At 49.2% G+C, this 13,252-nt stretch overlaps 1 protein-coding gene across 1 annotated transcript in view; it reads right to left on the reverse strand.

Annotated features, from left to right (window-relative positions):
- The window catches only part of LOC117522812 (guanine nucleotide-binding protein G(I)/G(S)/G(O) subunit gamma-4), a 59,602-nt gene that overhangs the window by 36,725 nt on the left and 9,625 nt on the right, over positions 1-13,252 (reverse strand). Inside the window, exon 2 of the mRNA XM_034184218.1 lies at positions 9,844-9,955. Coding sequence (XP_034040109.1) covers positions 9,844-9,942 — 99 coding nt within the window. The 5' untranslated portion in view covers positions 9,943-9,955. The remainder of the gene's footprint in view (positions 1-9,843; positions 9,956-13,252) is intronic.

Here is a 13,252-nt window from a genome sequence, read left to right on the forward strand (position 1 = left end):
GGGGGGCGCTCTCTGAGCGCACTGTCAGCATGAGCAAAGAGGTGATGAGATAAAGGCTTTAATAAGAACTGTTCAGATGGTCCAGAAAAGGAGGCGAACCCAGAATGTGACTTCTGGGATTCTAATGGTGACACTCAACTCTCCATTTAGATTTAAGTGACCATATTATGACATTTTAAATTGACCTTGTTGATGTGAACCATAAAAAACATAAAGGGTTCATTGGTCAATATTTAACCAGGTTTGCGTTTGATGTGGACACGTCATCTTTTGTGAAGCTGGTGCCGCTCCACAATAAAGCACAATGGAGAATATTGAAATGTTTGCTTAGCTTACATTAATTGGAGAAATGAAATGAAATAAGCAGTAAATACACATCTGATGAGTTATCATCAGTTTATCTGCACATAAAACTGGAGACCACGCTGCCTCTGAGGAGCATGGTGGAAACCATGACGACGACAGTTCACAGTGCAAAATTTATGTGCTGCTTACCGCTGAAGCATAAATAGTTATTGCATTGAAACAAAATAAAACAAAAAAAAACAAAAAGTATTTTGTTTAAACACAGATGACATGATTGACAAAGCTCAACTGATCTCTCACTTCAAGTAGGACTGCAGTGGACTTACACAAATATACATTTTAAAAGGGGTCTATCATGCATTTTTTTTTACATTTACAGCTAAAAATAGTCATATTTAATTTTAAATACAATTAAGATCCAACAATTCCATGACCGTTTGAGAAGGAATTATTCTGCAAAAAGCAAATTTAGTTGTAAAAAAGCTCATCTTAGACTTCTGTGATTCATGTCGACTATGGTATTATATATATATATACACACACACACAGTAATTCATAAACTACACAGCTTATAAGTGTCGTCAGGAGTGAGACTGTTCTTTAGGTGGCGCTATTCTCTCTCCTTCTCTCTGATTGTAGTTCTCATCTTTTTCATTTTCACCGGGTTGTGATTTTTGGACAAGGTTGTTTTATAAGGAACCATCAATCTGTTTATTAATCATACCACCATACCAAAACAAACTTTTTCTTTTCTTTCTTTTTTCTTGGTTCCAGTAGAAATCTGCATTGGGATTTTGCACAAGTTTCATGTGGGATGCAATTCCTGATCCAGCTCCAGTGCTACATGGAGAAACGCAATCAGCTCCTGGGGCCTCATGTAAAAAGCGTCTGTACGCACAAAAATGTACGTCCGTCTCCATGCGAACATTCTGAAGAATCAAAAGTGAAACGACCATAAATGTGCAGTGTGTAATGCAAAAATCATGGCTGCCGTACGCACGTTTCTACTGTAGTGTGCAAGCTGCAGGGGCTCCACAATGAGTCACTCTTTTGCTGGACAAAAAGTCAGGAACATGAACTGTTCTTTGGAGAGGAACTTTTCTTTCCTTCCACACACAAACTCACACACGACACCTCCCAATGATGTCCGCCCCTTCTCTGGGTATGCTCCGCCCACTTATGCTGCATCCCACTCTTACAATTATTTCCAACTCTTACACTACAACTATTGGTCCACTGCCAACACACAGAGATGATGCTGGGAATCATGTGAAAACACGAAATCAGCAGAGTGATGTGCACACCAGAGACACACTTATGAACAATTAACACAACCATGTGTTTGCAATTCTGTGGGTGGACATAAAAGCACGTGCAAAGTGATGTGTAAAATGGCTCTAACAATGGCTGCGTTAGCGTTGTTAGAGGACCTTGCAAATGGTGTAACCCAAGGTGAGCGTGTATTCAAGGGACACAAGGATTTATTTGCAAATGATGATAATTGACTCATAAGCCGATTTCGATTACTAAAGCCACTGTTACTGGAGTTGTGCGCAGAGCTGCAGCCAGCCCTAGAGTGCAATACCGCGAGGAGCCAGGGGTTGTCTGTGACCACACAGGTGCTGACCACACTGGGCATCTTGGCAACAGGGTCATTCCAATGGGAGCTGGCCGATCCGTCAGGAGTGGTGCCAGTCAACCTTCAGCCGAGCCATTCCAGCTGTGTGGAACGCAATCATCCAGATGTCATCCAGGTACAGTGTGGTAAAAAAGTATTTAGTTAGTCCCTGATTGTGTAAGTTCTCCTACTTAGAAAGATGAGAGAGGTCTGTAATTTTCATCATACGTACACTTCAACTGTGAGAGACAAAATGAGAAAAAGAAAATCCAGAAATTTTTCAGATTTTTAAAGAATTTCTTTGTAAATTATGGTGGAAAATAAATATTTGGTAACCCACAAACAAGCAAGATTTCTAGCTCTCACAGACCTATAACTTCTTTAAGATGCTCTTCTGTCCTCCACCTGTTACCTGTATTAATGACATCTATTGGAACTTGTTATCTGTATAAAAGACACCTATCCACAGCCACAGCCAGACTCCAGACTCAACCATGGCCAAGACCAAAGAGCTGTCGAAGGACACCAGGAAGAAAATTGTAGATGTGCACCAAGCTGGGAAGAGTGAATCTACAATAGTCAAGCAGGTTCGTGTGAATAAATCAACTGTGGGAGCAACTGTAAAAAAAATGGAAGAAATACAAGACCTTTGATAATCTCCCTCAATCTGGGGCTCCACGCAAGATCTCATCCCGTGGAGTCAAAATGATCATGAGAACGGTGAACAAAAATCCCAGAACTACAGTTGTGCTCAAAGACAGCTTGGAGTCTTTTGTGGTAGTTTTGGACGAGGTTCTCTGATGGTAAAGCTGCCACTGAATATGTCTTGGACTTTATTTACATTAATTACAAAGAAATACAAACATTGATGTTAAAGGGGGCAATACACAGTATTAAGAACAGGGGTATGTGAACTTTGGATCAGGGTAATTTGGGTAGTTCTCTTGTCATTTTGATTTAAAAAGAAGAAACACAGTTGTTTTGTTGTGTGGGACGCTGAAGAGGAGGTACTGCTGGCCCACCACCACCAGAGGGCGCCCTGCTTGGAGTGCGGGCTCCAAGCACGAGAGGGCGCCAGACCCAGAGGAAGTGACAGCTGTCACTCATCTACACCAATACTTAAGCCGGACTGCAACTCCACCTCCCCGCCGAGAAATCGACTACCGAGAGGTAACTTCTCTGCTGACTCATATCATTGAGTGGATTCTGAACTTCTGTTGCAGCCGGTATCCTGTGGTGTTCGCCCTTATCTGGGGAATTGGCGTGTGGCGTGACGACGACGACTGCGCTACAGATAAGTGGTTACACAAGGAGCTGCACGAGTGTGTGATTCGGAGGTGGAGGTCCTCCTCCTGACTGTGTACAGACTATAGACCACTGAGTGTAAGTACTTACACTCATTCATCTTGTCTCTGCTTTTGCCAGCAGTACCAGGTTCGACAGCCGAAGACAGAGGTCACCTGGGGACTCGGGACTTGGCAGCTCCGGTGTTCTTCAGACCGTTGGTGGTGGAGGCCGTGTGGGACGCGGCCTCTCTCTCGTCGGGGTCTTCTATCTTCGAGCCTGCCCACACGTCACCTGCTGTTAATTGACTTTGCAATTTCTGTATATTTAGTTGTGTATTGTCACAACATTAAATTGTTACCTTTTGGCTTACTCATTGTCCGTTCATTTGCGCCCCCTGTTGTGGGTCCGTGCTACGACACCTTCCCAACAGGATTTCTCGGCCAATCGTCATGGATTCCGAGGGGCGTCAGCTCGAGCGTGAACGGCCAATGGAAGAGCCAGGAGCGCAGGCGTCAGCGGGAGGCGTGTTGAGTGAGCTGCAGCAGATCTTAACCGCCTTCACGGCTCGGTTGGATTTAGTAACCGAGCAGAATGTCCTCCTTAATCGGAGAGTGGAGGCTCTCGCCGCCAGGGTGGAAGCGCACGATCAGGGCGCTGCTGCAGCTCCTCCTCTGGCTGGTCCTGGGCCTGAATCAGACGTACCACTGGTCGTTCAACAAACCCCCCCCACCATCCCCTGAAGCATACATAAGCCCTCTGGAACCGTACGGGGGCTGTGTCGAGACGTGCGCGAACTTCCTCATGCAGTGTTCGCTCGTCTTTTCACAGCGCCCTGTCATGTACGCATCAGACGCTAGCCGGGTAGCTTATGTTATTAATCTGCTTCGAGGAGAGGCACGCGCATGGGCTACGGCGCTTTGGGAGCAGAACTCACGGCTCCTAACGTCTTATACTGGGTTTGTACGGGAGTTCAAACAAGTGTTTGATCATCCCAACAGAGGCGAGACCGCTTCAAACGTGCTGCTGTCGATGAGACAGGGGCGCCGTAGCGCAGCCAAGTATGCAGTCGGCTTCCGCATCGCGGCAGCGAGGTCCGGCTGGAATAACGTTGCGCTCCGCGCCGCCTTTGTAAATGGACTGTCACCGGTCCTCAAGGAGCACCTACTGGCCAAGGAGGAACCGCGGGATTTTGACGGGCTTGTCGATTTGGTTATACGCTTAGACAACCGTTTGAATGAGCATCGTCGGGAGCAGGCCGGGGGGCGTGACCGGGTACGAGCCGTCCCTCCCCCTTCCGGTTCCGACAAGGTGACGTCGTCCCCACGCTTCACTGCCAGAGAGCCCCGTGGGGCTACAGCTCCCCCTGCTGAGGAGGCTATGGACACGAGCAGGGCCAAAGTAAGATTAAATGTCAGACAAAGGAGGCTGGCCCGCGGGGAATGTTTTGTCTGCGGCTCTTGTGAGCATATGCAGAAGGACTGCCCCAAAACGGTCAAACTACAACGCCCGTCCTTAGAAACTGGGCTAAGGGTGGGCCATAACACACACGCGGAAAGACCCCGCAGATCGGCACGAATCCCAGTAACAATCCTTTGTGAGGAGTTAACCCTTCACGCCCCAGCACTGATAGACACGGGGTCAGAAGGGAATCTGCTGGACAGCAGATGGGCAAAGGAAGTAGGGCTCCCTCTGGTGGCTCTGCCGGCACCAGTGCAGGTGCGAGCACTAGATGGCACCCTGCTTCCATTAATCACACATCAGACACAACCAGTGACCTTGGTTGTGTCTGGGAATCACAGGGAGGAGATAGTGTTCCATGTAACACCGTCTACCTCCCGAGTGATCTTGGGTTTTCCATGGATGGTGAAGCACAATCCCCGGGTCGATTGGCCGTCCGGGGTTGTGACGCAGTGGAGCGAAACCTGCCACCGGGAGTGTTTAGGATCCTCGGTTCCCCCCGGCACTACAGCTAATGAGGAGGTCAAAGTCCCCCCCAATCTATCGGCGGTGCCAGAGGAGTACCATGATCTTGCTGACGTTTTCAGCAAAGATCTGGCGCTCACTCTTCCTCCGCACCGACCGTATGATTGTGCCATCGATTTAGTCCCGGGCGTTGAGTACCCGTCCAGTAGGTTGTACAACCTCTCACGTCCGGAACGCGAATCAATGGAGACCTACATCCGGGACTCCTTAGCTGCCGGGCTGATCCGGAACTCCACCTCCCCGATGGGTGCTGGTTTCTTTTTTGTGGGCAAGAAGGACGGCGGACTCCGTCCATGCATTGATTACAGAGGGCTGAACGAGATCACGGTTCGCAACCGATACCCGTTACCTCTGTTGGATTCAGTGTTCACGCCCCTGCATGGAGCCCAAATCTTTACGAAATTGGATCTTAGAAATGCGTACCACCTGGTTCGGATCCGGAAGGGAGACGAATGGAAGACGGCATTCAACACCCCGTTAGGTCACTTTGAGTACCTGGTCATGCCGTTCGGCCTCACTAATGCCCCCGCGACGTTCCAAGCTTTGGTAAATGACGTCTTGCGGGACTTCCTGCATCGGTTCGTCTTCGTATATCTGGACGATATACTCATCTTTTCCCCGGATCCTTAGACCCATGTCCAGCATGTACGTCAGGTCCTACAGCGGTTGTTGGAGAACCGGCTGTTTGTGAAGGGCGAAAAGTGCGAGTTCCACCGCCCTTCTTTGTCCTTCCTGGGGTTCATCATCTCCTCCAACTCCGTCGCCCCTGATCCGGCTAAGGTTGCGGCGGTGAGAGATTGGCCCCAACCAACAAGCCGCAGGAAACTACAGCAGTTCCTCGGCTTTGCAAATTTTTACAGGAGGTTCATCAAAGGTTACAGTCAGGTAGTTAGCCCCCTGACTGCCCTGACCTCCACCAAGGTCCCCTTCACCTGGTCGGATTGGTGCGAAGCCGCGTTCCAGGAGTTGAAACGCCGGTTCTCGACTGCACCAGTTCTGGTGCAGCCTGATCCTGATCGCCAGTACGTAGTAGAAGTGGACGCCTCTGACTCAGGGATAGGAGCCGTGCTGTCCCAGAGCGTGGAGGCTGATAAAGTTCTCCATCCTTGTGCCTTTTATTCCCGCAGGTTGACCCCAGCTGAACGGAACTATGACGTTGGCAATCGGGAACTTCTTGCGGTGAAGGAGGCTCTTGAAGAGTGGAGACACCTGCTGGAGGGGGCGTCGTTGCCCTTCACGGTTTTCACTGACCATCGGAACCTGGAGTACATCCGGACCGCCAAGCGGCTGAACCCCAGGCAAGCCCGCTGGTCTCTGTTCTTCGGGCGCTTTGACTTCCGGATTACATATCGCCCCGGGACCAAGAACCAAAAATCAGATGCATTGTCCCGGGTGCACGAAGAAGAAGCCAAAGCGGGGCTGTCGAACCCCACCGAGACCATCATCCCCGAGTCCACTGTCGTGGCCGCCCTTACCTGGGACGTGGAGAAGACCGTCCGGGAGGCCCTGACCAGGAGCCCGGACCCGGGGACTGGCCCCAAGGACAGACTGTACGTCCCACCAGAGGCAAGAGCTGCCGTATTGGACTTCTGTCACGGGTCCAAGCTCTCCTGTCATCCCGGAGTGCGTAGGACCGTGGCAGTAGTCCAGCAGCGCTTCTGGTGGGCGTCCATGGAAACCGACGTCCGGGACTACATCCAGGCCTGTACCATCTGCGCCAGGGGCAAGGCAGACCATCGGAGGACGACGGGCCTCCTCCAACCCCTGCCAGTGCCTCATCGCCCCTGGTCTCACATCGGGCTGGATTTCATCACGGGCCTCCCGCCGTCCCAGGGCAACACCGTAATCCTCACGATAGTGGACCGGTTCTCCAAGGCGGCCCACTTCGTGGCCCTCCCGAAGCTCCCGACGGCCCAGGAGACAGCAGACCTCCTGGTCCACCACGTCTTGCGGCTGCATGGGATACCTTCGGACATCGTCTCAGATCGTGGTCCCCAGTTCTCTTCACAGGTGTGGAAGAGTTTCTGCAAGGAGCTGGGGGCCACCGTGAGTCTCTCGTCCGGGTACCACCCCCAGACCAACGGCCAGGCAGAGCGGGCCAACCAGGAGTTGGAGCAGGCCCTTCGGTGTGTCACCTCCGCACATCCGGTGGCCTGGAGTCACCATCTGGCCTGGATCGAGTATGCCCACAACAGCCAAGTTTCGTCTGCTACCGGCCTCTCCCCTTTTGAGGTGTGTTTGGGGTACCAGCCCCCATTGTTCCCGCTGGTGGAGGGAGAGGTCGGTGTGCCCTCGGTCCAGGCCCACCTCAGGAGATGTCGCCGGGTGTGGCGGACCGCCCGCTCTGCCCTGTTGCAGGCCCGGACGAGGGCCAAGTCCCATGCGGACCGCCGACGGTCCCCGGCCCCCACGTACCAGCCCGGGCAGGAGGTGTGGCTGTCGACAAAGGATATCCCCCTCTGTGTGGACTCAACCAAGTTGAAGGACAGATACATTGGACCGTTCCCTATCCTCAAGATCATCAACCCGGCCGCAGTGAAGCTCCGTCTCCCGGCTTCGCTGCGGATCCACCCTGTCTTCCACGTGTCCCGTCTCAAACCGCACCACACCTTGCCCCTCTGTACACCTGGACCCACACCGCCTCCTGCCCGGCTCATCGACGGGGAGACTGCTTGGACGGTCCGCAGGCTCCTGGATGTCCGTCGTAAGGGCCGGGGGTTCCAATATCTGGTGGACTGGGAGGGGTATGGCCCTGAAGAACACTCCTGGGTGAAGAGGAGCTTCATCCTGGACCCGGCCCTCCTGGCCGATTTCTACAGACGTCACCCGGACAAGCCCGGTCGGGCGCCAGGAGGCGCCCGTTGGGGGGGGGTCCTGTTGTGTGGGCCGCTGAAGAGGAGGTACTGCTGGCCCACCACCACCAGAGGGCGCCCTGCTTGGAGTGCGGGCTCCAAGCACGAGAGGGCGCCAGACCCAGAGGAAGTGACAGCTGTCACTCATCACACCAGCTGTCACTCATCTACACCAATACTTAAGCCGGACTGCAACTCCACCTCCCCGCCGAGAAATCGACTACCGAGAGGTAACTTCTCTGCTGACTCATATCATTGAGTGGATTCTGAACTTCTGTTGCAGCCGGTATCCTGTGGTGTTCGCCCTTATCTGGGGAATTGGCGTGTGGCGTGACGACGACGACTGCGCTACAGATAAGTGGTTACACAAGGAGCTGCACGAGTGTGTGATTCGGAGGTGGAGGTCCTCCTCCTGACTGTGTACAGACTATAGACCACTGAGTGTAAGTACTTACACTCATTCATCTTGTCTCTGCTTTTGCCAGCAGTACCAGGTTCGACAGCCGAAGACAGAGGTCACCTGGGGACTCGGGACTTGGCGGCTCCGGTGTTCTTCAGACCGTTGGTGGTGGAGGCCGTGTGGGACGCGGCCTCTCTCTCGTCGGGGTCTTCTATCTTCGAGCCTGCCCACACGTCACCTGGTGTTAACTGACTTTGCAATTTCTGTATATTTAGTTGTGTATTGTCACAACATTAAATTGTTACCTTTTGGCTTACTCATTGTCCGTTCATTTGCGCCCCCTGTTGTGGGTCCGTGCTACGACACCTTCCCAACATGTTTGACAATAAATGGCTTCACCCAACCACTAACCACGAGTGAAAAAAAAAGCTTTGTGTTGTCATTCATATTCTCTTAAAAATGGCCAAAAAAGCAAAAATTCTGCCAGGGTATGTAAACTTTTGAGCACAACTGTACATGGGGGGACCTGATGAATGACTTGCAGAGAGCTGGGACCAAAGTAACAAAGGGTACACACTACGCAGAGAGGGACTCAAATCCTGCAGTGCCAGGCGTGTCCCCCTGCTTAAGCCAGTACGTGTCCAGGCCCGTCTGAAGTTTGCCAAAGAGCATATGGATGATCCAGAAGAAGATTGGGAGAATATCATGTGGTCAGATGAAACCAAAATATAACATTTTGGTAAAAACTGAACTTGTCGTGTTTGGAGGAAGAAGAATGCTGAGTTGCATTCCAAGAACACCAACCCTACTGTGAAGTATGGGGGTGGAAACATCATGCTTTAGGGCTGTTTTTCTGCAAAAGGGACAGGACGACGCAATGACACATGCACAGTGAAGGAAGGACAAACCAATTTTTAGGGGGGCCGTTCGGTCGGCGACACCGGTTTTGGGCACAATATAAACAAACCTTGTGAAGTATTGACAACAAGACAACATCGGGGCACAGCAGAAGTTCATCACAGGTGCTACCCCTCTTCTAGATAACCCTCTCAACTTGAGAGAACATGTCATAATCATGATCGCTTGTGAACTTGCTGAATTGGCGCCATCCATATCGTCACTAGCCATTGTTTACATGGCTTTGAAACGCCGGAACTCTGCTGGCGCCGCGGTGCATTCTGGGAAGCACAGGGGGATTATGGGAAACGTTAAATTACCTAATGGTTTGCTCATTTAGTCCATAGTGTGGCGGGTAACACAAGCTAGCATGAAGTGGAAGTACGTTTACAGCTACCTAAAGATCATATCCAACGCCCAGTAACAATGCTGGATTCAACAATAAAAGTGCACATGACCGGCATCATGGAGCACAGCAGTGCAGAACTAAAGAGGCCTACCTTTATTCTGTCCATGCAGGCCTCCATCTTCAGCTGCTCCACAGCTTTCCTGGCTTGTGAGATGCTAGCTGTGCTGTTGTTGGTGATACCGTCCTTCATGGTGCTCCTGTAATGCCAAACACGGCACAAAGGTGACACATTCAGTTAGTGAACACCACAAAGCAGCTACACTTTGACAGTTTGTTCTTTTTTTTTTTTTTTTGGACTTTTCTGAAGGACCCATTTTGTTCCCTTTTTCATGTTTGGATAAAGTTTGGTTAATGTGGGAGTTGGGATTGTATATATTTTGTAGTGAAAACGTCCCTCTGGTGATGGGTATCAATGATGATGTGCGTACAGTGTGAATAAAAGAAGCTGGGAAAATGGCTGACGTGCGTTCCAACTCCGGTGTCCATGTCACTATTATTTCCCCTAACTGGATGTTAATTTCACCTGATTCTTATTGTAATACTGTCTCTTACAAAGTCAAACTATTTCTCAATTTAAATTTATTCAAAGTCACAGTGAAAAACAGGCCTGGATTCTGAAGAACTTCTCACTCGCAGGAGATCCATCCATTCTGAACCTTGAACAATGGACTAAAACAGTTTTTATAAAACACAACATGGGCACAACAAAGGTGGACTTTATTGTGTAAAATCGTGGAACTGTTTCACCAGCCCATGACAACATTATTAATAAACATGAATCTCACCTCTGGCATGACCCCAGGAGCGTTTCACAGTGCAGGGTGGGCAGGACCAGGGACCACAGCCTGTGGTGAAAACCCTCTCACCCGGCTGTGCTGTGTGCTGGAAACAACCACGGCATAAATAAATCCCATGTGACATGCCAGGCACTGATAATCCAACCAGACATTGCTGTGTACAGAGTTGCACTGAGCTGCATATGGTGGAGTGGACAATAAAAAAGATCAATGGAATGGCTGTGTCTGATGAATGTTGCACGCATGGGGAACTTTGGCCCACTGCCAGCAAAGTTTAGCAGCAAAAGAAGTCCAGTGGGATGAATAAACTCTGGCAATCCAGGAATATATTGATAAAAAACCTAAATGGATATGTCGCTGAGGTGATTAGGAGGTGATCAATGACAGTGAAGAGGCAAAATGTTCATCACCTCCTTTTTTCCTCCAGCTCTGTTTGACAGAAGCAGGCTTCAGAACTGTCGTGTTCTTGTGTGTTGTCAGCCTTTTTGTGTGCACACTCTGCATAGAGAGCATGGGCTCTCTGCTGGCCAACAGAGTGCCAGCACTGACAACAGTGCACGCACTTGCACCCTGTGCACACACATGCAGTGGCTCATTCAGGAGGTTATGAATACACACACACAGTTGAGCGATCATTTCATCACCTGTTCTACGCACGCACACATGTGCGATCTCCTGCTGTGAGGTCAATAAATGCTGGGAAAGAGAGGACGAGTGAAGATGTGATTGCATGGGAGTGAGTAAGTGACAGCACCAATGCCGGCTTTGACAGATATGTTGTGAGTCTGGGCCATACGTTGGTTGTACTCTGATGTCAAGTACCGACAGGGCCTGTGCAAAGGGAGGACACTGGCACTGGTTCCCACTCCGGTCCTGTGTTTGCCATCCAGACGTTTGGATCGGACAGTCTTCAGTGCTTTTTATGGCTGTCTGGCAGCAGTCTGTGTCATCTTGAGACAATCTAACTGTTGTCTAAATACACTTTAGATGCGATCGTGCTGGTGTGGACAAGGCAGTCTGGATGGGATCCATCCCCACAGTTTACACGCCTCTTTCCCTCCTGACTGCGTCCAGATTAAGGATGGGTATCGAGAACCGGTTCCTTTCATCATTTTTTTCATTTCATTTTTTTACACTCCTGTTAGTTAATTAACCGTTTAGTGTATTTTATAGCTGCTACTTTTATACCTGTTTAATACTTATGTTAGTTTTTCAGTGTAACCGCTGTGAATTTTAATTCATTTATTTGCATCTGTGTGAGCCTTAGGAGTGGTTAGCTTATCCATTATTGGTTAGCTCGTGTTTGCTTGGCTACATTCTTGAATTTCTTAGTGCACAAAGTACGCTACTAATTCTACTTTACACCCTCCGTAAATCCTGTGTGATGTTGGAAGATAGGGTGGCTCTCTTAAAGAGCCGTGTTTGTAAGTTAGAGCAGCTTCTTAGCTGGAGTTAGATGTTACGGGCACTCCAGATGAGGTTAGTGTTGGGCCGGCTAGCATCAGCTTAGAAACGCCGGCTGTGGAGGATGGCTTTCGGACTGTGGCTAGGCGGAGGAAGCCCTGTAGGGCTTGGTACCCGGTTGTGGCACCCCGATCACACTACTTTGTGTCCCTAAGGTGAATAAGAAGTCTGCAGATCACAGAGCTTTCTCTTATCGTGCCCCTGTTCTGTGGAATGATCTCCTGGCATCAATAAAACAGTCAGATTCTGTGGAGATTTTCAAGTCCAGACTTAAGACGCACTTATTTTCCCTTTCATATGGCTAGCATACTGGTACAGTTTATTACGCTTTTTACTCTTTTAATTCATTTATTAGTAATTGGAGCGGGCTGCGGCCTCAACTTTACCTAAATTCTGGGTCTTTTAGTGAAGTTTAGGGCTAGTGGCCGGCGATCACCTTAGTATTTCTTCTGTTTTTGTTGTTGTTTAATGCTGGCAAATTATACAGTATTTTTTGTCTTTCTGATGCCTGATTCTGTTTTTCTCTCTGTTTAAGGTGCAGCTCCATCCAGAGATGGGAGTTGTATTTGTGTTGGCGATCCTCCTGTCCGGTGCGCCAATAGCATTTCTTGTATATTTGTCCGAGAATTGTTCTGTAAATTATGTTTGTAGCATGGCCCAAGCAGAGGGTCACCCCTTTGAGTCTGGTCTGCTTGAGGTTTCTTCCTCAGAGGGAGTTTTTCCTTACCACTGTTGCTCTGGGGGTTGGTAAGGTTAGACCTTGCCTGTGTGAAGCGCTTTGAGTTAACTCTGTTGTGATTTGGCGCTATATAAATGAAAATAAATTGAAAAATTCATAATCAGGTTTGAGTCAGTTTGATGGTTTAGATTACATCAGATGTATTTGGGACATGGTATAAAACCCAGCAAATGATCAGCAAATATTCAACATCTACAACATAAATGACATCTGAAAACAGAACAGTATACACTTGAGTTGTATTCCTTTTTATATTTTATTGATAATCCTAGTGAGATAGTCCAGCTTTTTATTCAAATTTTCACCATCCAACTAGTCATAAACATCCATGACACAAGCAAAAATAAATAAATAAATACATAAATAAATAAGGTCACCATACACATCTTGTCCCCTGATCTTACTGTTCGTTTTCCTCTATGATCTTCCATCCTACATGCATTCAATATGTTATTTTTAAACATTTGTAACAGTCTTCATTTCATTAAGACGCACTTATT

Source organism: Thalassophryne amazonica, chromosome 13, assembly GCF_902500255.1.
Source record: "Thalassophryne amazonica chromosome 13, fThaAma1.1, whole genome shotgun sequence".
Classification (NCBI taxonomy): domain Eukaryota; kingdom Metazoa; phylum Chordata; class Actinopteri; order Batrachoidiformes; family Batrachoididae; genus Thalassophryne; species Thalassophryne amazonica.